The sequence below is a fragment of the Sceloporus occidentalis genome, unplaced genomic scaffold, assembly GCF_023333645.1.
Source record: "Sceloporus occidentalis isolate IW3139 unplaced genomic scaffold, rSceOcc1.0.p SCAF_1, whole genome shotgun sequence".
NCBI classification, from domain to species: domain Eukaryota; kingdom Metazoa; phylum Chordata; class Lepidosauria; order Squamata; family Phrynosomatidae; genus Sceloporus; species Sceloporus occidentalis.
The window spans coordinates 117,499,308-117,523,059 of record NW_028316981.1 but is presented as its reverse complement, the minus strand read 5'-3'; the positions used below and the strand labels follow the sequence as shown (position 1 = coordinate 117,523,059).

General features: G+C 41.2%; 2 protein-coding genes across 15 annotated transcripts in view; both read left to right on the top strand.

Moving 5' to 3' along the window:
* The window catches only part of LOC149322001 (dual specificity mitogen-activated protein kinase kinase 7), a 45,776-nt gene extending 31,314 nt beyond the window's left edge, over window positions 1-14,462 (top strand). For both annotated transcript variants that reach the window (XM_089532869.1, XM_089532859.1), the window contains 6 exons: window positions 365-472; window positions 1,265-1,444; window positions 1,853-1,933; window positions 2,981-3,123; window positions 3,507-3,552; window positions 5,439-14,462. In XM_089532869.1, coding sequence (XP_089388995.1) covers window positions 365-472; window positions 1,265-1,444; window positions 1,853-1,933; window positions 2,981-3,123; window positions 3,507-3,552; window positions 5,439-5,576 — 696 coding nt within the window. In that variant the 3' untranslated portion in view covers window positions 5,577-14,462. The remainder of the gene's footprint in view (window positions 1-364; window positions 473-1,264; window positions 1,445-1,852; window positions 1,934-2,980; window positions 3,124-3,506; window positions 3,553-5,438) is intronic.
* A 2,010-nt stretch (window positions 14,463-16,472) lies between these two features.
* The window catches only part of LOC149322000 (transforming growth factor beta receptor type 3-like), a 29,486-nt gene continuing 22,206 nt past the window's right edge, over window positions 16,473-23,752 (top strand). For 2 of the 13 annotated variants that reach the window (XR_016281922.1, XR_016281921.1), the window contains exons 1-3: window positions 16,473-16,648; window positions 17,352-17,418; window positions 20,412-20,539. Coding sequence is in view for 9 of the 13 variants with exons in the window: in XM_089532836.1 (XP_089388962.1) it covers window positions 20,458-20,539 (82 nt within the window). In the remaining 4 variants the exon portion in view is untranslated. Of the gene's footprint in view, window positions 16,649-16,737; window positions 16,813-17,351; window positions 17,419-20,411; window positions 20,540-23,752 lie in introns of those variants that run through there. The other 11 variants (XR_016281925.1, XR_016281923.1, XM_089532836.1 and 8 more) reach the window with 7 other exon arrangements.

Sequence of the window (23,752 nt, the reverse complement as noted above, 5' to 3'; positions counted from 1 at the left end):
GCTGCCGTGGGTTTGGGGAGGTGAGGAGGGCAGGAGAAGGGGCCCCATGCCAGCTTCTCCTTCCCCCGCTCGCCCTCCCAGACCCATGGCTGCGCTGCCATGGGTTTGGGAAGGTGAGAAGGGGCCCCAGCTGGAGGCCAGGGAAAGGGTGGAGGGAGAAGCCCTGCCCCTGGAGAGCAGAAAGCCCCGCCCCCTGACACACTGTCCTGCCCCCAGGGTGTAAACCCCGCCCCCAGCACATGGTCCCTGCCCCCAGGGGAAGATGCCCCGCCCCGGCATGCGAACCAAGAAAGGTTCGCCATCACTGGCCTAGTCATTGTGGCCTTAAAACAGTTTCCTTTGTTTCTTCTTATTTGCTGTTTAGACTGATGTTTTTATAGCCATGGAGTTGATGGGCACTTGTGCAGAGAAGCTGAAAAAACGCATTCAGGGACCTATTCCTGAGAGGATCTTGGGAAAGATGACTGTGGCGGTGAGTGCTGGACATCTCTTTTGCAGAATCCTAGAGGGCAACAAGGTGTTTTAAAAGGCTTCTCCCACTTGAGAAATGCGTTCTGTAAAAAAGTGATCTACTATACTCATGCTATAGTAGTTGATGGGCACTTGTGCAGAGTGATTGAATACTTTTTGTTTTCAGAATGTATCTGCTTGCATGCCTTTCATTCATGTGGCCATAGTTTTCATCATCTCTTGTAAACCATTGGAGGGTTCCTTCGCTTACAGCAGGGATGGGCTTCTTCAGCATGGCCCAGAAGCCAAGTTTCTGCCTCTGGGATCCCCCTATAAGGGTGTGTAAACTATCAAAAATGCAAAAACAGCCCCCCTGCCCCATCCTAGGAGTGGCTGGAAATGTATTTGTTTAAACTGTGCAGACCATACCTGTGACTTATTTAAAAGGTTAATTGCTACTTTTTTGGAGGCTTCTGGAAGAGGCAGTGCTTCTCAGGCTGTCTGATGTGGATGACTGGCAATTTCCCCCCTTAATATACCAGAGTGCAGTTCCATATTTGTGCCCACTAGCTATAGTTATTTTTGCTTTATTTTCCTGGAAACTTGGTCTGGCTGCCAACTGACAGATCGCAGACAAGCCCAGGTCCATGGGTAGCCACTTTGAAAAGCTCTATGGGAATCAGCAAAGTTAGAAGATGCATACAATAAAACCATAAAAGAGGCCACATGGGAGCTCAGGAGCTTCATTCACCCTGGCTTACAGTAAATTGTTGATAATTTTTGTAGTGTTTTGTTTCTGACTTGATGCTTCCAGATTGTCAAAGCACTCTACTATCTGAAAGAGAAGCATGGTGTCATTCATAGAGATGTGAAGCCTTCTAATATCTTATTGGATGAGAGGGGACAAATCAAACTGTGTGACTTCGGGATCAGTGGGAGACTAGTAGACTCGAAAGCCAAAACACGAAGTGCTGGTTGTGCAGCGTATATGGCGGTAAGAATCAGAGAGGATCTGTGTCTGATATGTGATTCAGTTAATTTGTTAGAGTTGTAATTGCTTCTTCATCCATTTTGCTTAGCCTTACATGTGATTCTTCTGTAGTCTCTGATCCAGACCTGCTTAGTTTGAACAGCTGAAATATAGCATGGGCCAAAGACCGTTCTCTGGGTCTGAGGTTTACATCTCTTTTTCATACTACTACAGAAAATTGCCACTAGAATCTTGCTTGTGTGTTCAGAAAATGTGCTATAATCATAACTAACAAAAACATGTCCTTTCTGTTCCAAAACTATATTTTGGTTTGGATCATGTAATAAGAGCAATTTAAATAAGCTCAGATGAGAAACCAGTAGCAAAGCAGTGTTCTTTTGTTTGAGTTTCTAACAGCATTTTTATTTTTAGCCTGAGAGAATAGACCCCCCTGATCCCTCAAAACCAGACTATGATATCCGTGCAGATGTGTGGAGCCTGGGCATCTCTCTGGTACGTGAAACCTTCCGTTTTTAAAGTACATATGGGCAACCCAAGGGCTTTAAGGCATTCTTCTGTGTTGTATGCATGATACAAAATCTCCATAAAGTTAAGGAAATTTTATTTACCCTAACTATGGCTGTGTCTACATTGCAGAAATATTGCAGCTTGACAACACTCTAGCTACCATTGCTCACTTCTATGGAATTCTGGGATTTGTAGTTTGGTGTGGCACCAAAGTTCGCTGACCAGGAAGGCTAAATAGCCTGCAGAACTACAAATCCCAAAATTCCATAGCATTGAGTCATGGCAGTTAAAGTGATGTCAAACTGCATTATTTCTGCAGTGCAGATGCAGCTATGTCTTTTGGTACTTGTTAGTTCATGTCCTAAGCAGTGCACAGATTTTTGAAGCTGGGCACTGATATTGAAAACAGGAATTTGTTGGAGGGCATCATGCAGCTGATCTGAGATTTGAACACTAGGTTCCCTTCAGGAGATAATGTGGGAGTGGCTAGACAAATAACCAGTGCTAGTTATGATGGCAGCCTATTGTGTTCAGTATCGAAGGCAGTATGCCACCCAATGAGCCAGTGTGGTGTAGTGCTTTGAGTATTGGACTATGATTCTGGAGGCCAGAATTTGAATCCCCGCTTGTCCATGGAAATCCACTGGGTGACTTTGGTCAAGTACACCTTTTTAGCATCAAGGAAAGTCAAACTCCCTCTGAACAAATCTTGCCAAGAAAACCCCAGAATAGGTTTGCCGTAAGTTGGAAACAGTTCGAAGGCACAGAGCAAGAAGAAATACAGTTCACTTATACAGCACACCAGTCTGCACATGTTTATTCAGAAGTGAGTTCCATAGTATTCAATAGGATTATTTCCTGATACTAATAAATATTTGATGTGATAATTTTCCAAAAAATATAGCCTCACCTGAAACTGTAAAGGGTATTTTTCATCCTTTTCCCTCATGGAACTATCAACTGTACTGAGAGATTTGGGATTCTTGCTAGACTATTCTCAAACAATAGTGTTCCTTCTCATTTTCAATTCAGGTTGAGTTGGCTACAGGGCAGTTTCCTTACAAGAACTGCAAAACAGATTTTGAGGTCCTCACCAAGGTTTTGCAGGAAGATCCTCCTCTTCTCCCAAACAATATGGGTTTTTCTGTTGATTTCCAGTCATTTGTGAAAGACTGGTGAGTACAGTGTCACAAACACCACTTAATGCACAATGGTTGGCAGAACTTTCTAATTCGTAGTTCTCTAGCGATGGAATGCTCTTCACTTGAAGCCCTGACTGATAGCAGCATCTTTCTTATTTCACTGTCAGATCAAAGCTTATCTATTCACCCATTTGGGGTTTGTCTGTCAATCATGGCTGGGGGCTTCATGGATTTTACTCCACACTGAGATCTGTTGATATGGGGTGGGTTATTTACTTAAACAAATAAGTGATGGAGACCTGCCATAGTGATAGCTCTGTAATTTCTATGATTCGTTTCCCAAAATACTATTACTATTGTCCTATGTCACTGACTTCTTGGAATCGTGGTTTGAATATGTGTTTTCTTCTTTGCAGCCTTACTAAAGATCACAGGAAGAGACCAAAGTACAACAAGCTACTTGTAAGTATTCAACACACTGTAAATATTAAACATTTCCTCAGAGCTTGGCAAACAGTTCTACAGTTTTTAGAAATGGTCATTCCAGGAAATAATCAACATTTTACAGTGCTCATTTGTGCTGACTGGCTTGGAGTCTGAGATTAGTCTTACTTATCTCAGTGATCTTACGTATTTCTTAAAGCAAGGTTACTTTGATCATTTTTCACTTCTGTGATTTTCTTTCCACTTACATTCATTGTAGAGGAGTGTCATTTCTCCATGTTAGTATGCCTGCTAATATTTGTTCCGTCACACTGTAAAAATATGTATGTATTTATTTAGAGCAGTGGTTCTCAAACATTTTTGGATTGCTGCTCCCTTACCTCTTGGATGACAATAGCACCCCCCCCTCCAAAAAAAAAAAATACCTTCAAAACAACTAATGTTAGTTGCTGCTTCCTTTGCCACCCAATCACCCTGGGAGCAGCAACCAAGTGGCTGGGTTAGCATTGACTGAAAAGCCCCTTGCCCGTGCCAGCGTTATGGCATAGTTGTCACTAGGGGATGAGGGGTGTGTACACCACACTGGGTGACACTACAGCCGTCATCCTACCAACACCACTGTTGCTTCTTTTTGGAAGAAACGGGGCATACCATTTAACATACCTTGTAAGATACGAGGAGCTCAGCAGAAGAGAAGGTGCGGCCAAAAAGTGGAGCAAAGAAGGCCTCTCCATTCTCTCTCCACTGAGCTTCAAACACCCTCTAGGAGAAGAGAAGGAGACATGGCAGGAGTTTGTTGGTTTTCCCCTACTCCTAGTATGGCCTAGTCCCATCTGTGAGAGAGGGAGAAGCAGGCAGCTTCAGGAGTGGAGTGCATGAGGAATCCAGGGATTCTTGTACCTCTTAACTCCCAAAGCAGAAAACTGTTGAGTCAGTTCTGCTTCGGTGGTAAAGGGGAGGAAGAATCCCAGGATCCCTCCTACATCCCACTCCCAGAGCAGGAGTCTCTTGTCTGAATGGGATACAGCAGCCTCCAGTTTAAGGAATTAGGAGGACACAGTAATTGTTTAGGAGTTGTTTATTTCACAATTACATTCAATGATATATGGAATCATTAAGGTGTAACATTAGTACAAAAATATTATTAAGTATGTCCTGGTAGGGAAGGAGGTCTGTGAAAGGGTGACACCATAAGTTATTGCACCAGGTGATGCCAATCCTAATGACACCACTGCCTTGTGGCAAGGGCCAGTGTAGGCAAGAGGCCTCTTGGTGGCTGCTCAGCCAGTTGCTCAGTTGCAGCTCCCAGTGTGACCAGGTACAAAGGGAGAAGTTTCTTCCCAGTGAGGAAGAATGTTGGGGTGAACAGGGGCACAGCCAGACTGGATACTGGCATAGATACGGAAAGGGAAATAAGAACTGCAACTTCTCCAAGGCAAAGGACTCCTTCCAAGAATTGACCTCCCTTTCCTTCCACAAATAAGTACTTTCCCCACAGTTACAAGTGTTCCCCTCAACCCACCCCAGATACTGTTTCTTCTGCTACCTCTTCTCTTGGCCTGTCCAACAAAAGAAAGCAGAAACAGCAGTGCAACTCCTAAAGCTCATAAAGCTTAAGCAGGGTCCTAAATTTGACAGCTCCTTTTCCTGCCACTTCTCCCCCCTTGCCATGTGCTCTGATGGCTCAGCCCAGACTATGTTTCTGGAGGTCACGATTGGATTTTGCTTGGCTATAGAAACTCACACTCTCAACTCCAGAAAAGCCCATGATAGGATCACCTTTGGGTTGCCATAAGTTGGAAACATCTGGAACAACAACAATTTGTACCCTGCTCTTCAGCCAAAAACGTTCTCAAAACAGCTAATGAGGGCTCTTCCATCTTGTTTTTCCTCTTTCTTTACAGGAACACAACTTCATCAAACGTTATGAGACACTGGAAGTGGATGTGGCTTCCTGGTTTAAAGATGTCATGGCGAAGACAGAATCTCCCCGCACGAGCAGCATTCTCAGCCAACACCACCTGCCATTCTTCACCAGGTAGCCAGGTAGCGTGGCTGTTGTGCCAAGGGAAGGGCCCCTTGGCAGCCAGAGAGCTCATGAGGTGGGGCAAGAGAGAGCACCACAGCAGGCATCTGTCTTCACAAGAGCAGCTCTTCAGTGGCATGAATTGTGTGTGCTTCATCTGCTCTGTCATCCTTGCCCATTTCATCTTCTCCTTCAATATTTCCAGGAAGAGATGGGATAGTTGTCTGGTCTTTCTGGAACAGTAGGTGTATGGTGGAGGCTTTCGCATCTTGGGCACCAGGCAGCCTAAGAATAGAAGGCCTTTTCCAGCCTGTGCTTGTATGTTTCAGGGGCTAAGCATCTGCCATCAGGAGTTGCCACCAAATGATGCTGTGCTCCCTGCTTGTCTCTCTTCACCACGACTGGAGGCTCAAGGACATGCAACAGTGATCCTTGCTCACGCACTGTGAACAGACACAAAACACATAAAAGGAAAAAAAAGAAAGATATTTTTTTTACCACTTATTTATTAAGTTTGGACTTCTGGTGCTGTGGGCTGCCTGCTGCACCCGTTCATCAATCCTTGTGTTATTATATGTTTTCTTTTGTTTTGTTTTTGTTGGTGTTTTAGGTTTGTATTTGCTGAGGGGAATGGGGCTTTGGTTAGATGAATCAGTTGCTGCTTTAGATTCTGAGCTTAGCTATTGCTGTTGTCTTGGTTTCTTTTTTTTATTATTCTTAAAGTTGGGAGGATAGGAAAGGGAAGGTTTGAAAATTATTCTCACCCAAGAGTAGCTCAGTTAGAGTGATTTTTTCCCATCTTCAATTCTTTTTGATCTCAGGGGTTCCTGGTTTTTTTAAAGTGTGAACAAAGTTTTATCAGTGGTGTTTTATTTACCAAAGTGTATATTTGGTGCTAGGTTAAATGCTTTTTCATTTTCTTGCAGTATTTTAAGAAAAGCAAAAGCAAAACTTAAAGGTAATCCTAGCACCAAGAAAGCCATTAAAAAAAAAAGATTCAGCCCAAATGATATGTTACTGCTGTGTCTTAGTGATTCTTTAAAAAAAGACAAATAGATAGTAACAAATTTATATTCTGTTGTAAGTCATGTCCACTTACTGGGCTAGATTTTTAGCTGGTAACTTCTGTATTTCCAGTTGAAGAATAGTCAGTTTGCTCTTGGGAGGTCATAAGACAGAACCTGCACTGTCTTTGCATTCACAAAATATGTAGATTTTCAGAAGTGTGATCCTGAAAAATTCAAAAGGTTCAAAGGATGAAGACAGTCTGCCTCAGTCCTATCTGATTTACAAACAGAATTTCTTTCCTAGTGTATTTCACAAATAGAAGAGAGGAGGAACAGGATCTAGTAACCTCTAATTCAAGGGTGCCTCTTAGGTAGACAAGCATTCCCACATAAATGCAGGCTGTGACACAGTAACCAAAGGGTTTGGCTCATATGATCTTTCATTGACACCAACAGCATTGCATATGAGAGGTGGCCAGAAGCTTTGGGAATGTGTCCTGGGATTTTTCTTGAGTCAGTCTCCCAGTAATAATTTCAGTTTTTCTGGTAGTCTAGAGACAAGCATGCAACCCTCCAGCGCTGCATGTTAACCTGAAAGTTAGTTGTATTCCTGCTTTCTCTTGCCTAAGAAAGGTTTGAGTATTGTGTTCTTCCTTTAGCTAATCCATTAGATTATTTATGTAATTCATGGTCCAGGCAGGAAAAAACTCTGTATGGCAGTAATTCATCATGCTGGGGCACTGCACTCTCAGATGTTCTACTGAGAATCATATTTGCATACTAAATGCATAGATCAACATTACAGTCCCAGTTTTTTTTTTTTTTTTAAAAGAACAAAAATTAAAAATTATTCCAGAAACTTGAGGCCAAGGTCATGAACTATTTGGCATGTCCTGAAAAGGAGTTGCATCTGGAGTCATTGATGATCCAAGAATATTTACCTAGTGCCACTCTCTTGAGATGACATAATATGTATTTAAAAATTTATCTGTATTCTGGCCTTTTCCAAAATGAGCATTTGTGTTTCCTAAAATGGAGCAGCAAAAAATAGATATGTTCACTGGTAGAATTAGTGTAAGAAGGAGCAGGTTTCTCAGTAGATAAGGGTCCTACCTTCTGTAGTTTGAGTTATGCTCCTCCCTCTCTCTCCAGATAGGCAGGAAAGAGAAAAAGATTTTCCATTGATGTCCACATGGGGGGAATTAACCCATGCTCAGAAATTACTTGAAGATCACTTAGGAGTGAGAATCCAAAATGTCAGTCAGACTGTGGCGGAGCTGTGGATTGAGTGGTTAAACGTGCATGCCTTGGAGGAATATCTGTGTAGAATGTATGGCTATTAGGATTTTCAGAACTGGCCAGATGCTTGGCAAAGAATGTCAGATACCGAAGAGACAGAGTTCTTATATTGAAAGCTGGGGGGCCTCAATCTATATGGATTGGGTAATGGTTGCAAATTTATGCAATGGCCTGAGTAGTGATTGCTTACATGGCAGCCTTTTTTCAGAATGTTTTGAAAGGCCATTTGTCTTACACACAGACTTTACAAGGCAAGTGGATCTGTGTCAAGAAGGAAACAGTATGAAGCAAGTTTTATAGAGATCGTTTGTATGGGTGAGGATAAGAAATGAAGAGCTGGTGAAAATAAAGTGCAGAGAGTGGAGGTAGAAGGTTTAAGGTTAAGGTGGATACAAGCTATGTTGAAGCAAGGAAGGAATATTTGTGTGTTGTTTTTTTTTAATGAAATAGCAGTAGCCGAGTTATATGTTGTCCTAAGAATGTTTAAAAGTATAGTGCTAGGCAGACAGTCTGTTTTAGAGATGCTTACCTTCCAAGATGAATTCCTTTAAAAATGTTCATATTGTACTTCTTCTCTGTGAACAATAGTTAACTGCAATGTCTTCCTAAAATTCCCAGCATCTGAAAAAATCTTCCAAAGGCATTATCGCTCAGTCCAGATGTATTTTTCTGGCTTGATTAATGCATAGTTTAAAAAGCCAGGAACAAAAGTGGGGCTGTTGCTGTCCCCTCCATTTGGCACACTAATCTTGATTATCTTACACTGCAGTTCCTCCACTAAATTAGTTAGAAGTCACTGTAGACCCCTAACTCCAAATTTCTAATATACTAAATCCACAAAGATGATTTTTTAAATTGTGATTGTGTTGGGAAGAGTATAGAGAGGGGTGCAGCCTCTTTCCATAAAATGATGAGAAGAGCACTGTAAGTGGCAAAATACAGTATTTTAGGTTTAAGAAGGGATGGGTCAGATGCAATGAATACCTGTATTGTAAGACATGAGGAAGAAGCTAACAAATTTGATGTGAAATTCAGAGTACACTGGGTAGCCCATGATGAAGACTGGTCTCAGGAGAATGCTTTAGTAGGGTTGTCATAGAAATTTCAGTGTTTATGTTAAATACAGAGACTAGCTATCTTGGTGACACACTGTCACTCACCTGCCAGTTTTTACTGTATAAAATTTGCTCTTAATATTACTGTCCAGTTGGGGAATTTATCTTGGAAAGTAGATTATTAATCAGTCAAGTTCAGAGTCCTGTGCATGTATTGTTTTGGTAGGGAAATGAAATTTTCTGGATAACGGGATGTTGGGGAAGGTGAGGAGCAAAGAGATCTTGAAGAAAGAAAGATGAGAGTCCAGATTCAGGTTGAAGAAGAATATGTGCTAGGTGGGAGTGGAACTGGGCCGTGTGGAGAAGAACAACGTTCAGATCTGAACATTGAGTTTACGTGCAGAGTGTAGTGGAAGGTAAGGAAAGGGATAAATGGTTAATAGAAACCTTATTCTGGGAACCAGTTGAGAAGCCATGTACTTTTAGTTCTTTTGGGTTTCCTGCTTGGCTTCATCTTACTACTCTGTAGAATGTACTTTGGCAAAGTAAACATGCTAGTTGGCAGAGAAGGGATGACACATGATTATGAAGGCTGGAACTGCTACCCCTCCAAAGTTGCCACGCGATCTTCAGGGTGCAGCTAGCTGTGAAATTGATTTCTGCCCTGATAGAAAAGGAATGGCATGGCTTTTAACACAGAGAATCCTTTAAACTTGTATTAGTAGTCACCAGCATGAATTGGTTAGAAATAGAACAGGCCACTGATGATCACTAGTGGTTGCTAGGTTCCTGTAAATTTTAGTCAAGTGGTGATAGGTTGGGAGGCATCTGGTTGTGCAGAAATGTTCTTAAATAAATAGATGGCCCAATGCTAATTGAAACCCAAAGCCCCATTAGTCATGAGATTGGCCTTGTTGAAATTAGAGTTTTCTTCTCTTTAAAGATGACTTGTGAATTGTGTGTTTGTGTACTTTTGTCAGAATTTGTAGATACCTGCTTTGCAGCTCTCTGAGTAAAGCATCTGATTAAGACTTCAAGCAGCGGAATTGCTCACTGCTGTGAATACATGCCTCTTTTTTGCCCTTGTTAGAAAACAATTTTGTCAATTTTTTTTAAAAAAAACACTTTAATTTATGCTTTTGAACATTTTTGAGTCAAGTCTTTTGAATTTGGACTTTAGTAAATCAGCACATTACTTAAGAGTTACTTTAAATAACCAATACTAAGAACATTGGTTGTGTTCATTCATGCACTCCTACCAAAAGCCTCCAAGATATAGAGACGCTTCACATACAACCTTGGAACATTTGGAGAAAAAAATCTGTTCTCCATGTTGATTTTAAGAGCAGAGATACTAAGCTGTTCTCTATATCACATGGGCTTGGTATCCAGTCGTCCAAGGCAGAAATTGTGCCACTGGCATCAGGGATTTCAGGGGAATTAGTTTGTCTTGCCCTTCAGTGCAGTCACAATGGGGCTGCAGTGTCTGTCTGCTTGAATAATTATGAATTGGTGATGAAGGAAAGGCAGTGGCTTTGTAAAATGCTAGAACAAATAATAGAATTTTAATTAGAAAAAAATTTCAGTTGCCAAAATTATGCAAGTACTCCAAGAATGAAATTCTAGATAAGGAGTATCTTATTTAAGCAGAATGGGACATGATCAAAAATATGTGGTTTAAATTTTTTAAAAATATGTTTCAGTGAGTGATTCAGAATGATATGACCATTGCTACAGAGTTTGTAAATGGGAAGCAAATGTAGAGGTGCTGTATTTGTTCCCTGCCAGAAATTAGTTTAAATGCAGTATTCTTTTGCCTTTTCAATTTGAAACTCCCAGCTGCACACTGTCCTAAAATGATTACTTAGCCTCTTGAAAATCCTCTTCCTTTTGACTTCAAGAGAAAGCAAGAATAATATTTTTTCTACAGTAGTGAAGAGAGAACCTTTGACCCTCTGGATGTTTTGGACATCATCTCCCAAAACCTGTAATTGCCATGGCCGATAAAATAAAGGATTATGGGAAATGTCCCAAATGTCTGGAAGACCAAAGAACTCCTTCCTTTCTAGGAGATTGGTTAACTTCCAAATGTGGAAGGTTGTCTTCCTTTCTCAAAATCAGGTTAAAATTTAGCTTGCATGGTTGGGAAAGCCTTGGGTGGGAGGGAGGTTAGTTTTTGGAAAGTATTAAAGGCTTTTTAAAATATTCAAAAACACAGGATATCTTTTCAAGTAAAATTGAGAAAAATGCAGTTTTATTGCATTTTTAGAATTATTTTTTTAATGTATTAATTTAGAACAAATCTTTGTTAATGTTATTTTTAATCTGGGTGGCTAAATGTTTACAATCACCTGCCTGACATCTGCTCTTAAAGTGTGTGGGGATATTGGGCTTGGGTGGGGCACATGTGTGCAGCGTGTGATGCATGCAATTCAAATGGGGGATTTTAAAATAAACAAAACTGTAAAAAAAAACATGCCAAAGGTAAGGCAGAGACTAGCTGGGTAGATGGTTATATTGTAGGCATTAGCATTTCACTATATTCTCTATATATCAAATATTATAAATTTGCATGTTAAAGTAAATAGAAATAACTTCTATCTTATATGGAAAGGGACTTTAATTTTGGATTACTTGTAAATCTGGTCACTTGTCTTGATTCAGGATTGCCTGAACACCTTAAGCTTTAGCAGCTGCTTGATTTTGTTTTGTATTTGTCTTGTTTTTGATAGCCACCAAACTCTCACTTTGCTGCCTTTTCATTAAAAAGGCCATGGTTTATCCAAAGTTTTATAGAGGGGTTTGAAAACAGAGCAATTAAACAGCAGCAGCAAAATTGACTTGAATTGAAGCCAACATAAAACTTGTGGCTAATGTGCATCTTCTCAAATACTGAAATTTTGCTGGCCTGTCAAACTGGAATCTACACAATGGAAACTCCTGAGAGCTGTGTTCCACTGAAATCCACCTGGACAATGCTATACTCTTGTGAGCAGTTGGAAGGTTTCAGTTCAGTTTTATTTGTTCAGCCAACCTCCCTCTTGTTAGTTCCAAGTAATCAAAGCTACATTTGTGCACATTTATTTATTGCCCACGGGGAACTGTGTGTATGTGTTAATTTATTTTTTTAAATGTCCCTTTTTTGACTTCTTTTGGAGAGTGTATTTTTCAGTAATAGTGTTTGCCAAGTAGACTGTTAATCAAAGTGGAGGAAATGAGCAGATGGACTTAATTTCAAGCTGCACTCTTCAGACTCCTTTCCAAATAAATCCCCAAAGTTGAAAATTTGCAGTGCTCCATATGTGGGCAGGAGATGTGCTGGAACCATGTAAATTTGAAAATCCCCAAGGTTTGGCGGGCAATTATTTTGCTGTCCAGGGGACCCAGACAAAGGTAGATTGTAAACAAGGAAAGAAGGGGACAGGGTTGAGCAGTGGATCTGCTTCTGCTCTACTGGCCTTTGAGCCTACTGGGTTCAGTGAAATTGTTTATAGTCACTATGAGAAGAAAGACCAAGGCTGGAAGTCGGAATAGTCATAATTATATGGATTGACCAAATTCTGTCAAAGAATCATGACATTTGCTTTAAAACCTTAAGCTGGTCTCTATTATTTTTTTCTTGTCTACTGATTTCTGACTTCTGGTTTGCAGCAAACACTGTGTTCAGTAATCAACACAACTTTTAAGGGGGAAAATACTTCATTTTAGAGCAATCAGTTTCAGATTTTCTTTCAAACATTTGATTTACAAAAGTTGCAATCAGGAACAGAGGAACATTCAGCATTATAAAAGAGCTGAAGATAGCTATGATAATTAAGCATTCGTTGGCCAGTAAGTAAGATAGAAGAAGAGATGGCCGATATCCTTCAGTAATTCTCAAGTAGGACGAGAGCATTATTTCTCTGTTAAGTTTACCATAGTTAGTAGTAGATTTCACCTGACATCAGTGGAATCTACAGCTTCCAAGATTATAACATAGAAATTACAGCAGTTTAAAGTGGTGAACAGCATAAAGCAGGTTTTAGACTGGGGAGATGCAGGAAACTAGGGCTTCGTTCCCTATTGTTTTTTGACAAGTCATGATTTGAGTGAGACTGTGTTATTCTGGACACTGTTCAGCGAAACTGTATTAATACTCAAAAAAGCTGTGACCAGATTTGAAGAGAAGCTCTTTCCTATTATCTTTCCTGAAGGAAACTATGTATAAGAGCAAAACCTACAACACCATATACAGTGCACCTGCGCCATGTGCAGAAGCATTTTATGCGGCTTTAAGCTTAGGCGGAAGCCTCTTGGGGAGGGAAAACAATGGTGTGTGCGCTCCACCACATGCATGAGTCCCATTATTTCCTATGGGGCTTGAGCATGGCAGATTTTCCCTTACACGGGTGGATCCAGAACGGATCCCCTCGCGTAGGGAGAGGGCCCACTGTGTAGATGTATGCATTGTGTAAGGTTTAAAAAATTATTAGGTTCTAGTTCCACATTGGCACTGAAACTAAACTGTTTTTAAAAGTAAGTGGTGTTTATGCCAGAGTACATCAGTGATTTACTTGGAAGGATGTGGAGGTTGGAAATGCCTGTTCAGATAACATGATCCTCTTTGCTAAGAGCCTGTCTACATGCTACTTATCCACACAGGAAACCACTTGAGTGTGTTAAGTCTCTTTGCTCCAGCATAATGTTTTGTACAATCTTATTCTTCCAACCAACACTGGATGTTCCTAAAAGCATCCACCACTGATATGGAAAGGGTCCATGTGCCAGGCATACAAGATGTTATAACAGAGTGCAGACTGTGTCTACATGAAAATGGCATATCCTAAGGAAAACATGCACAGTAGTCTTCAAATGAATGATACAGGAGTTTGTCTGAGAAGGGGAATGTTCTGGTTCTGTGGTTTGCATTTAATTGATTTCAAACTCAGACAATATACTGCTCTGGATCCTCTGATTACTTTGTCTGTGTGATTGGCTGCTTAGATTGAACTCACAGCTTCTTGTATAGATGGAGAAATCTGGAAACATGCAGATATCTGTTCCCTTCGAAATTCAATTGTAGTTTCAGTTTTAAAAGTTAATTGGCAAATGTTACCTCCTTAAATGTATCCAGGTATCTGTGTGAAATGCTCTTTTCTGTATCATGTGGGAATGAACCCATCTTGTAGGTTTAATGCAGCAGCATAGGACAGCTCTTGGTCACCTGTTTCCATGTCTTGTTTGCTAGTCATCTCTCAGGGTGTGTTTTGTTTCCTGAACCCCATTGCCTATTATTTGGCCTGTGCTAAGACTCTGAATAGGGATTTTGCTTTTTTTTGTCACCACTCTCACTTCCTGCCTGTAGTCCAGACAACCAGTCAGAAGTAGTTGCCTGCCTCCAAGTAGCCAGGTCAGTCTGGCCAATTTCAGTAGATCTTTTAGATTTAAAAACACATCTACAGTAGTGTAAACTAAATTACATTCTTCATTATTTTTGAAAGGTTTTTTTTTACTCTGTAAAAACCCTCATAGAAGCTTAAAAATAAAACTTTCTTTCCCTAAGTGTGTGTGCCTTTCTATTTTCCAAGTTCATTTACATTTCTAGAGTTGTTGTCTCCTTTTCTCAGAAGGCTTCCATCCTAACCAAAATCATGAACCAGCTTGTTTTGGGGATTAGTTAAAAAAATGGTATGATGCTAAACCACACGTCAAGTGGCCTGTTTGTGGTTTCTCAGATGAGAAGTGCTGGGTTACTTAACAAAATCAGCAGCACGTTTTCTAAGTATCTACTTTATTTTATATTTTCATTTTCATTTAAATTTTGTCCCCCCCCCCCCCCCCCATTCACACACCAAAAGCAGGCAACTATTGAATAACAGCAACAACAACAGCAATGAATCATTTGCAGGATGTATATTAAAGGTTTGTAAATCGAAGAGTGAAAAATGTAAAGAGTGTGATGGATTCTACAAGAAACTAGAGAATACATCTGTTACTTGCTATTGATCACGAACAATGGGAACTGGTGGCGATTTCTCTTGATTCCTCTGTAATCATGGCTGAAGCCTACAATTGTATACCATACATTCCAAAGTATAATACAGGAAGCATCCATAAGAAACTCTAAAAGTTCTGTGATTACTAGTGATTGCTTTATGAAATCTTCATTTGGCTTCAGCTTTGAATAATTGCTGCCACCCCATTGCATATCACAGCCACAGCCACATAGTTGAGGAACATGGTCAGTGTTTCTTTTAAATCTTGCTCATAAGCAACACTTATGAGCAAGATGTTCTTCCACACATTTGGATGCCAACTATCCAGACTCAAATCCTTTATAACCCCTGTGCGTGCATGCACACATACATGTACGTGTGTGGATGCACTGAGTCATGTTAAATGATATTCCTGCCTTCTGTATCCAGCTCACCCACATCCCCATTGTCAAGCAACACTGGAAATGTGGCTGGTGTTCTGGCAACAGAGGATCAGGTGTCCAGATCACACAGTTCTTTCCCTTGTGCTGGCAGCTGCAAAGCAGCAGTGCCCTTGAATAGGGGCTTACATTAAATGCCCTGTTCAGTTCCTTCATCTGTTGAATGCCTTGTATGCCTAATGCAGATGTGCATCAGATCTTAGAATCTACTTCTGCATCAGGATTTTAAACTTTCCTTGATAACATTTTCCTTTAGCAAGTTTACCAGGTTTCATTTACTCAGTTTTAACACTTACTTTATTGCTCAGAGGTACTAGATGCTTTATAGTTGACTTTGTCTCACCATTATATATTGTGGTGCTGGTAGGTATCGCTACCTCTTGGGTAGAATGGTATGTAGAGAAATACCTTTAGGTTTATGGAGCTTGAGCCTATCCTCAGAGTCATCACTTCTTTATGGAGGGAGGCTTTGCATTCATATGACATCTGGAAATATGGTCATATGTGAATTAGACCAAAAGAATCAGAGTCCTATCAGAAGATTCAGGTTGTGAAATTGGCTACAGTCTTGACATTCCAGCAAACTCACCTAAGGTGCTGTCTCTTAGCCTAGTGTACTACATTAGGGTAACAGATGCTGGTCTGTTCAACCAGATTGCTGGTCTACCTAATCCTGGACTAAGATTATGTTGGCTGGCAAGAGATTCCCCTGTTTTTTCCTAGCTGAGTCACATAAATGGGAGCTCCTGGCAGGACATGAGATACTGTTGTTTTCTGATTCCTGTTAGATATTGGGGGGAGGGGGTGAAGCACTGGCCCTGGCTCAGGATGGTAAGGCTATCTCCTGAACTGCGCTGTTTCTCATGTAAACAGCTGTAGTATAAAGATCCCATGCTCATTTGTTTTTGAGAAACGGCTGTAGAATGCAGTCTAAATTAAAGCCTTTAATTTTGCCAAACTGAGGAGGACCATTTAATATATTGTGCTTCAGAGAATTTATTTACATTGGCATGGTAATGCTTTGTGGCAAAGCAATAACCCTTCACAATACTTTGAAGTCCCCATGACTTAAGGTGTTTCTCGCATGTTTGTTTTAGGTTAGATAAATGTGGGTGTTCCCTGGAACACAGCAGCCTCTGTGTGTGTGCTTCTTTCCGTTCTGCCTCTCCAGAATTCCAGCCAGTACACTACAAGTTGGGTTAGTCTCTGCCCATCCCACCCCATGCCTGATAAGTGGATATCAAAGGTGGATGGGAGCAGATCAAGAAATGTATCAGGCATAGCGAAAGCGGCTTAAAAGCAGGATTTTCAGGTAAGGAAGGAATGGAAAGACTGCCCAATCTCTGCATGGGGTGGGACTGAACTGTAAAGATCTAAACAAAATTGGCTCTCTGTCTTTGATCAGCCTGAGATAAATGCTTCAAGACTACATTATTGTGACAGAGGAGAACTCCGCCTAAAGCATGTGCTCCAGAGGTAACTGCGCAACACTTTTGTGTTCAGTTCTAGGAAAACAAAAAGTTTTTTAAAGACAAGAAAGAACAATAGATGGGAGGGGCGAGTGTGGGATGAAATATAAAGCAGAATTACTACTTTAATATAGAATTATGTAAGCAAGTTAGATTGAAATGCTGATTTTGAGGTGGTTTCAGGAGTTTTTCTTTCTTTCTTTTACATATGCATTTTTAAAGATTCTGGTTTCAGGGCAGTCAATGTGAGATTTTCTCCCCAGGAACCAAAAGAAAAGCCTGATATCAGCTTGTAAAGGAGACAGGAATCACAGTCTAGATGAAGAGGGGATGAGAACTAGTCAGAGCACACATGGGCCAGTTTTGGAAAGCAGTGAGATTGCCACAGGGAGCATGTAACTTGGCATGGCCAATTCCTACTTGCTGTAGGTGATCGTCAAGAAAATGTTTAGACTCCTTTCTGCAGAGGACAGTGACAATCTCTATTCTCCACTTGAGTCTAGTAGAGTGTTTGCTATATTATCTTATTTAATCTTTTATCCCAAGACTAGGTATCATGTGACCCTGCAGATGGTGTTGATTGCAAATCCCAGAAGCCTTAGCTGTGCAAATGGTAAGGAATGCCGGGAGCTATAGTCCAACCATATTTGGAGAACCGTATGGTTCCCACCCTTGCTTTATCCAATGTCTTCAGCCTGGGTTTATTACCAGCCAATGGAAAATTACCAAGAGCTGCTTGCCTGATGTGCTTGTTTCATGCATCTGCTTAAGTGGTTTTTACTTCATTCAGAACATATATTCAAAAATACATTTGTTAGATTTTTAAGACAGAGCCCTCCGAATGCTTTTGGGCTCCAACTCTCTCAACAATCCCAGCCACCCACTGTCAGACATAGTGGGTGTGGGGGAACCAGCCCAACAATGTTGGCTTATTACTTATATATCTGTTCTTTCTTCACTGAGCTAAAAGAAGCATACATTGTTCTCCCCATTCCTGTTTCATCCTAACAATGACCCTATGAGGTAGGTCAGGTTGAGAGTGACTGACCCAGTGGTGACTTCTGCCCGGATCTTCCAGTCTAGTGCTCAAACTACTGCAGCCCCTTAGCTCTTAAAATCTGTTTTCTACCCATGCTTTACAGTGCTGCAATGCTCTGCGTTTTGCTTATCGTCTGGAGGAACTGAGGATGGCCATTGTCATTTCATGGAGCTATCCCCTTGCTTCTGTGACCTAGTCTTCTGTGTGAGTCTTAATCCTTTCCTTCTAGACCTTTGAGTCTGTCTCAAAATCTACCACAGTGTCCTGTGTACCACAGATGAAGGCGGTGTAAAAGAACAACTCCCGTCCCCTCCTCTGAAAGTTTCTTTGAAATTCCTTCTCCATCCCTTGACCAGTGATCCATTAAAGCCAGGCCATTTACCTAGAATTTCCCCTTCCAAGCCTCACTTCATGGGGGTTGGCAGCAGGTCATGCTGACCCGAGTGTGGCACCGCTTGGGGCCCTCTGCATACCTGTTGGTATCTGTTGAGGAGCCGCCGCCTCTTGTCTGCGTTAATCATAAATCTACCCATCTCCTTGGTAACCCAGGGCCTTGCCTTGTGTTTCTTATTTTCTGGGGCATTGTCAGGCTGAAGGTCACTCTTTTGGTGACTTTCAGCTTCCATGGACCTTTCTAGCTAGTGCAGGGGAGGTGGGGCAAGAGAAGGTACCATCTCCCTCCTTTGACAAGTGATGAAATAGTGACTAGTGGTAGGACAGTGTTGAAATCGGAGGCAGGAGGAGAGAAAGAGTCAAAAGGAGATCTGGATGCAGCTGTGGCTGGTGTCTGCTTTTTGCCTCTCTCTGACACCTTTCCTCCACTGCTAAAGTCCCTTAATAATAAACAGCTGACACCTAATCCAGACATCCTCCCTTGTGACTTGTAACTTATGTTGACCTGTATAATTTTTTTTAATTGTTTGTGAAACCGTACCAATGTGGAAACAAGAGGCACTGTGTGTGATTTCTGTATCTTCTGGAGTAGTGTGCAACTGCTGGCTGCTATCCTTCCTGTTCTTTGGGTCACTTTGTGGCATTTTGTCTGACTTCTGTTTAACTTTCCTCTTAAACTGCATCTAGAACAAACCATAGCGGAGCAGCTCTGTCAGGCAAGGTAAGTGTTTGGGGGGGCACCCTCTCCAAAATGTGGAATTTTGCAGATTGATTTCAGAGTTTTTACCTGTGGTGGGCAATGCAAAAACATAACACCATTGAGACCTGCAACCCTTACATCTTTCTCCAAACCAGAGCCAAACACCAGAAAGCAAACTCTGCAGCTGAGAAGGATAGAAGATTGTAGGGGAATTTAAGTTTGAAGGAGATAAAGTCTTTAATTACACCACTTGTACACCATGTGGGAGAGGACTGGGACAGAGCATAACTCAGCTGTCAAACACGTAACTGTGCATAAAAATTTTTTTTTGGGGGGTGGGGGTGGAAATCAGTCCGAGGCATCTTGAACAACTGGAAGCCAATGCTGGGGAAGAGTTATGCTGATAGGCCAGATAACATGGATCAAAGTGGTTCAGTAGCATAAATTTGGCAGTTTTTTGTGCTAAAGCAGTAGAAACAGATTACAGAAGATTTGGAGCAGTTGGGGGGATTTTGCTATTTTAGCTAGCTGTAGTTTTTCTCCCCTTTGTAGTGTATATCATTCTTTCTCACATAACTACGCAATCATAGGCACTTTGGTGCAACAACAAACTACAAATTCCATAGCATTGAGCCATGGCAGTTAAAGTGGTGTCAAACTGGGTTATTTCTGCAGTGCGGATGCAGCCATAGTGTTATTAGAGCCCTCCCTCCAATCCATCTGCCTTGGTCTAGGCCTCAGAGGGAGAGAAGAACTGCTGGACCTGATCCCCTTCCCCACTTCCATTCCCTTCTCCTTTTGTGTTGTGTCTTTAGATTGTAAGCCTGAGGGCAGGGAACCGTCTAATTAAAATAATAATAATTGTAAGCCACTCTGAGGGTCTTCAATAAATAAATAAAAATCATAAAAATATTCCTGGGATCTTGGGACTGGCAGTGGAGGAAGGAGTCTCAGGAAACCTGAGCCAGGGAGCTCTTCCTCTCCTGCTTCTGAACAAACTACAAACCCCAGGATTCTATAGGATAAAGCCAGGGTAATTAAAATGGAAGCATAGTGCTTTAATTGTGTGGTATAATAGCATCTCTGGAAAGACAAGCATCCCCATGATCTGTGTTTACAGTTACTAGATCAGTTAGTTATCTGGCATGCACTGAGATGGTGACACCTGTGCTTTCTCTCCCCTCGACCATGACAATTGTGGAGACAACAGGATGGTTGTAGGACTTCACAGTGTAATGAAATTGTTTTTGCTGATCTTGAGTATGTGCCTTTAGATGACATGCTCTGTATGTTTGCTGTGGGCAAAGCAAAGAAACAATTAACCTCCCATCCTGGAATCTGGAAAAGAAACTAAACTAATGAATGTGAGGCTGGGGAGTGGCAGGAAAGTATTTCCACAGAGCTCTGAGGTTCTGGAACAAAGTTCCCTTCAACTCTCTTGGGTCTCTTGATCTAGTTTTCTTTTCTTACCTAGAGTAAAGAAGATTTGCAGCCTTGTTTTGAATTTTGTTTTGGAAGCAATGTGTGGGAACTGCCAGCAACGAAGTTACCTGTGGAGGTGGAAGCTGCTGCTTTTCTTCCTTTGGAGTTGCTCTGGAACAGGTAAATTCTATTCATTGGAGATAGCTTTGGCATTTAGACTGGCTAGCATCAGTGATTTGCTAGGACTGATGTAGGGATGCCAAGAAGGGTAACAAGAATAATATTTCCCTCCACTTTCATAATAATAATAATAATAATAATAATAATAATTATTATTATTTATATCCTGCTCTTCAGACAAGGTTATCAGACATCTTGTATTGTAATTCCTCAGGAGCAGCCACCTCTGTGGTCAGCTCACTGGTTCAAAATGCTGCATAGAATCAGAATCACAGAGTTGGAAGAGACCACAAGGTCCAACCACCTGCCATGCAAGATCTAATAATTAAAGCACCCCCAAGAGATGGCCATCCAGCCTCTGTTTAAAAATCTCCAAGGAAGGAGACTCCACCACTCTCTGAGGGAGTGTGTTCCACTGTCGAACAGCCCTTACTGTCAGGAAGTACCCCCTAATCTTGAGGTGGAATCTCTTTTCCTGTAGCTTGCATCCATTGTTCCATGTCTGTTCTCTGGAGCAGCAGAAAACAAGCTTGCTCCCTCCTCAATATGACATCCCTTCAAATGTTTAAACCAGGCTATGATATCACCTCTTAACCTTCTCTTTTTCAGACTAAACACCCCCAGCTCCCTAAATCGTTTCTCATAGGTCATGGTTTCCAGACCCTTCCCCATTTTGGTTGCCCTCCTCCTGACATGTCCCAGCTTCTCAACATATTTTTTTTAATTGTGGGGACAACGTTTGCCTTACTCCAGTCTACTGGGACTTCTCCAGTTCTCCAGGAGTTCTCAAAGATGATTGCCAATGGCTCTGAGATTATATTTACCAGTTATTTTAATACTCTTGGATGTAGTTAATCTAGTCCCAGAGTTATTCATTTAGATTAACCAGGTATTCCTGCATACCACTTTATTTATTCTGTACTGCATTTCCCCTCTTGTATCCTCTGTTCCATCTTCCTCAGGTTGAGCACCCTTTTCTGACAACACTGAGGCAAAGAACATGTTGAGTAATTCTGCCTTGTCTCTGTCCCCTGTTAGCATTTCACCATCTTCCCCACACAGTGGCCCTACCTGAGTTCATTCTGTGCTTTAGCTTTTCTGACTTTATCCCTACATGTGCTCGCAATTTGTTTGAATTCCTCTTTGGGGATTTCTCCTTTTTTTCCATTTCTTATACATGTTCCGTTTAAAACTTTGCTCAGTTGAAAGTTCCTTAGTCATCCATCCTGGTTTCTTGAGACACCTCCCATTTTTCTTCCTCATTGGAACTGTTTGAAATTGTGCCTTCAGTATCTCCCCCTTGAGAAACTCCCATCCATCTTGAACTCCCTTCTCTTTTAGTATTCCTGACCATGGGATCACCCCCAGTATTTCTCTAAGTTTACTAAAATCCGGTCTCCTAAAGTCTAGAATGTGTGTCTGTCTATGCCTGGCTTCTCCTTTCCACTGTATAACAAACTCCAGGAGTGCATGATCACTCCCACCTAAGGATCCCACCACTTGCACTCCATTAACTAGGTCATCCCTGTTGGTTAGGATCAGATCCAAAATAGCTGATCCCCTTGTTGCCTCTTCCACCATTTGGACAATGAAATTGTCTCCAAGACCAGAGAGGAATTTGCTAGTCTTGTCAAGCCTACTGATCATTACCCCTTTCTTTTTGTTCATGTGTGAACCAATGATACTGCAACACATCGTGATTATTGTTACAGTGAATTAAAAGGACAGTGATGTCCTGCCAGGACTGATTGAATCTCCCCCTGCATTTTCTTTCACATTGGTTCAGGCCATAGTATGTTTAGTGTAGGAAAAGTTCTTTGTATTAGTTGTGGGAGGAGCTGTAGGATCCCCTGCATTATTTCCAGGTTTGGTTTGCCCTTTCCCAGCATGCTCTGTTGTAGCTGGAAGCTTTTAGTTTTGGAGCAGTTTTTGCTGTGAGCAGGCAGAGAGCTGTCTTTTGGTGGCAAACAGGCCCAGACAGCCCGTAAGGGCATTTATTACACGTTAGCCATTTCAGTTACCAGGTTTTAGCCATTTTAGTTACCTACAGCAAGCGAATAAAGGAATTCAGGAGCTGAAAGACCCTGCACCAGCTCCACTGAGAGAGGAGAGCAAACCAACATCAGACCCAGAAAGATGACATCCGGAAGATTGCTGAAACTGTAAAGTATCTTTTATTTAGAGCTGGGGAGGAGAAAACTCTTTATTTTTGTCCTTTAAATTAAATTTCCCCCCTTTTGAACTTTACATTCAGCTTCAGAGCCTTTTTTGGGTAAAGAGTTTGATCTCACCAGGATACCGGTGTTGCACACCCAAACCAGCCATCACCTTTAGTTGGGTGTGTCTTCACAAGGACCATGTGGTACCTAAATACCAAATGCCGCAAACATTATTCTTTACACTAAGTAAGGGTGTGTGTGTGTTAGAGAGCAAGTCCTCTGCAAAGAACACTACACAGTTGGCCTTCAGTATCATGGATTCTGCATCAATCATCAGTAGCTTGAAAATAATAAATGTTAGCTTAGTTGCATGAACTGAAGATTAGAGGACAGGAAGTCACATTTGTTATTACTGTTACTATGAAAGTTTTTGTTGGTGATTTTGTTATTGTCAATTTTTTTGAAAATGTTTGTTTGATGATGTTTGAGTGTTCTTAAATAAACTTTTTTTAAAAAAAGGGAAAAAAGGGGCAGTAACTAATTTCAAAAAGCAAATCTTTATTCTGCCATTTTATATAAGGGTCACTGTTTTACTACACCATTATATGTAATGGAACTTAAGCATCTACATATTTTGGTATTGATGGGGTGGGTGTGTCTTGGAACCAAACCCCAGTGGATATCAAGGGCCTACTATAGTTACTTTGGAATATATGTAAAATAGATAAATAAATAATCACAACACTTAAAAATACACATTTACTTGCAACCTTGAGTGTATTAAACTTGTATTTATTGAACAGGAAGAATTTTGACCTAGATAAACTTCTCCACCTACCAGCTCTCCAACTCTAAAATGGAAACAAGAAGATTGCCACATTTCCTTCTAGTGGAGGATGAATGAATTGGATTAACCTGCTGAAAAACTGAAATACTTTGGACAGGAATTTATTTCTTGACACCATGGATGCTTCTGATAGAGTTATCTTCTGTGCTGTGAATCTACTTTCTGTTCAGTTTTCCTAGAGTATATGAGAGTGAGACGCTTGGGTTT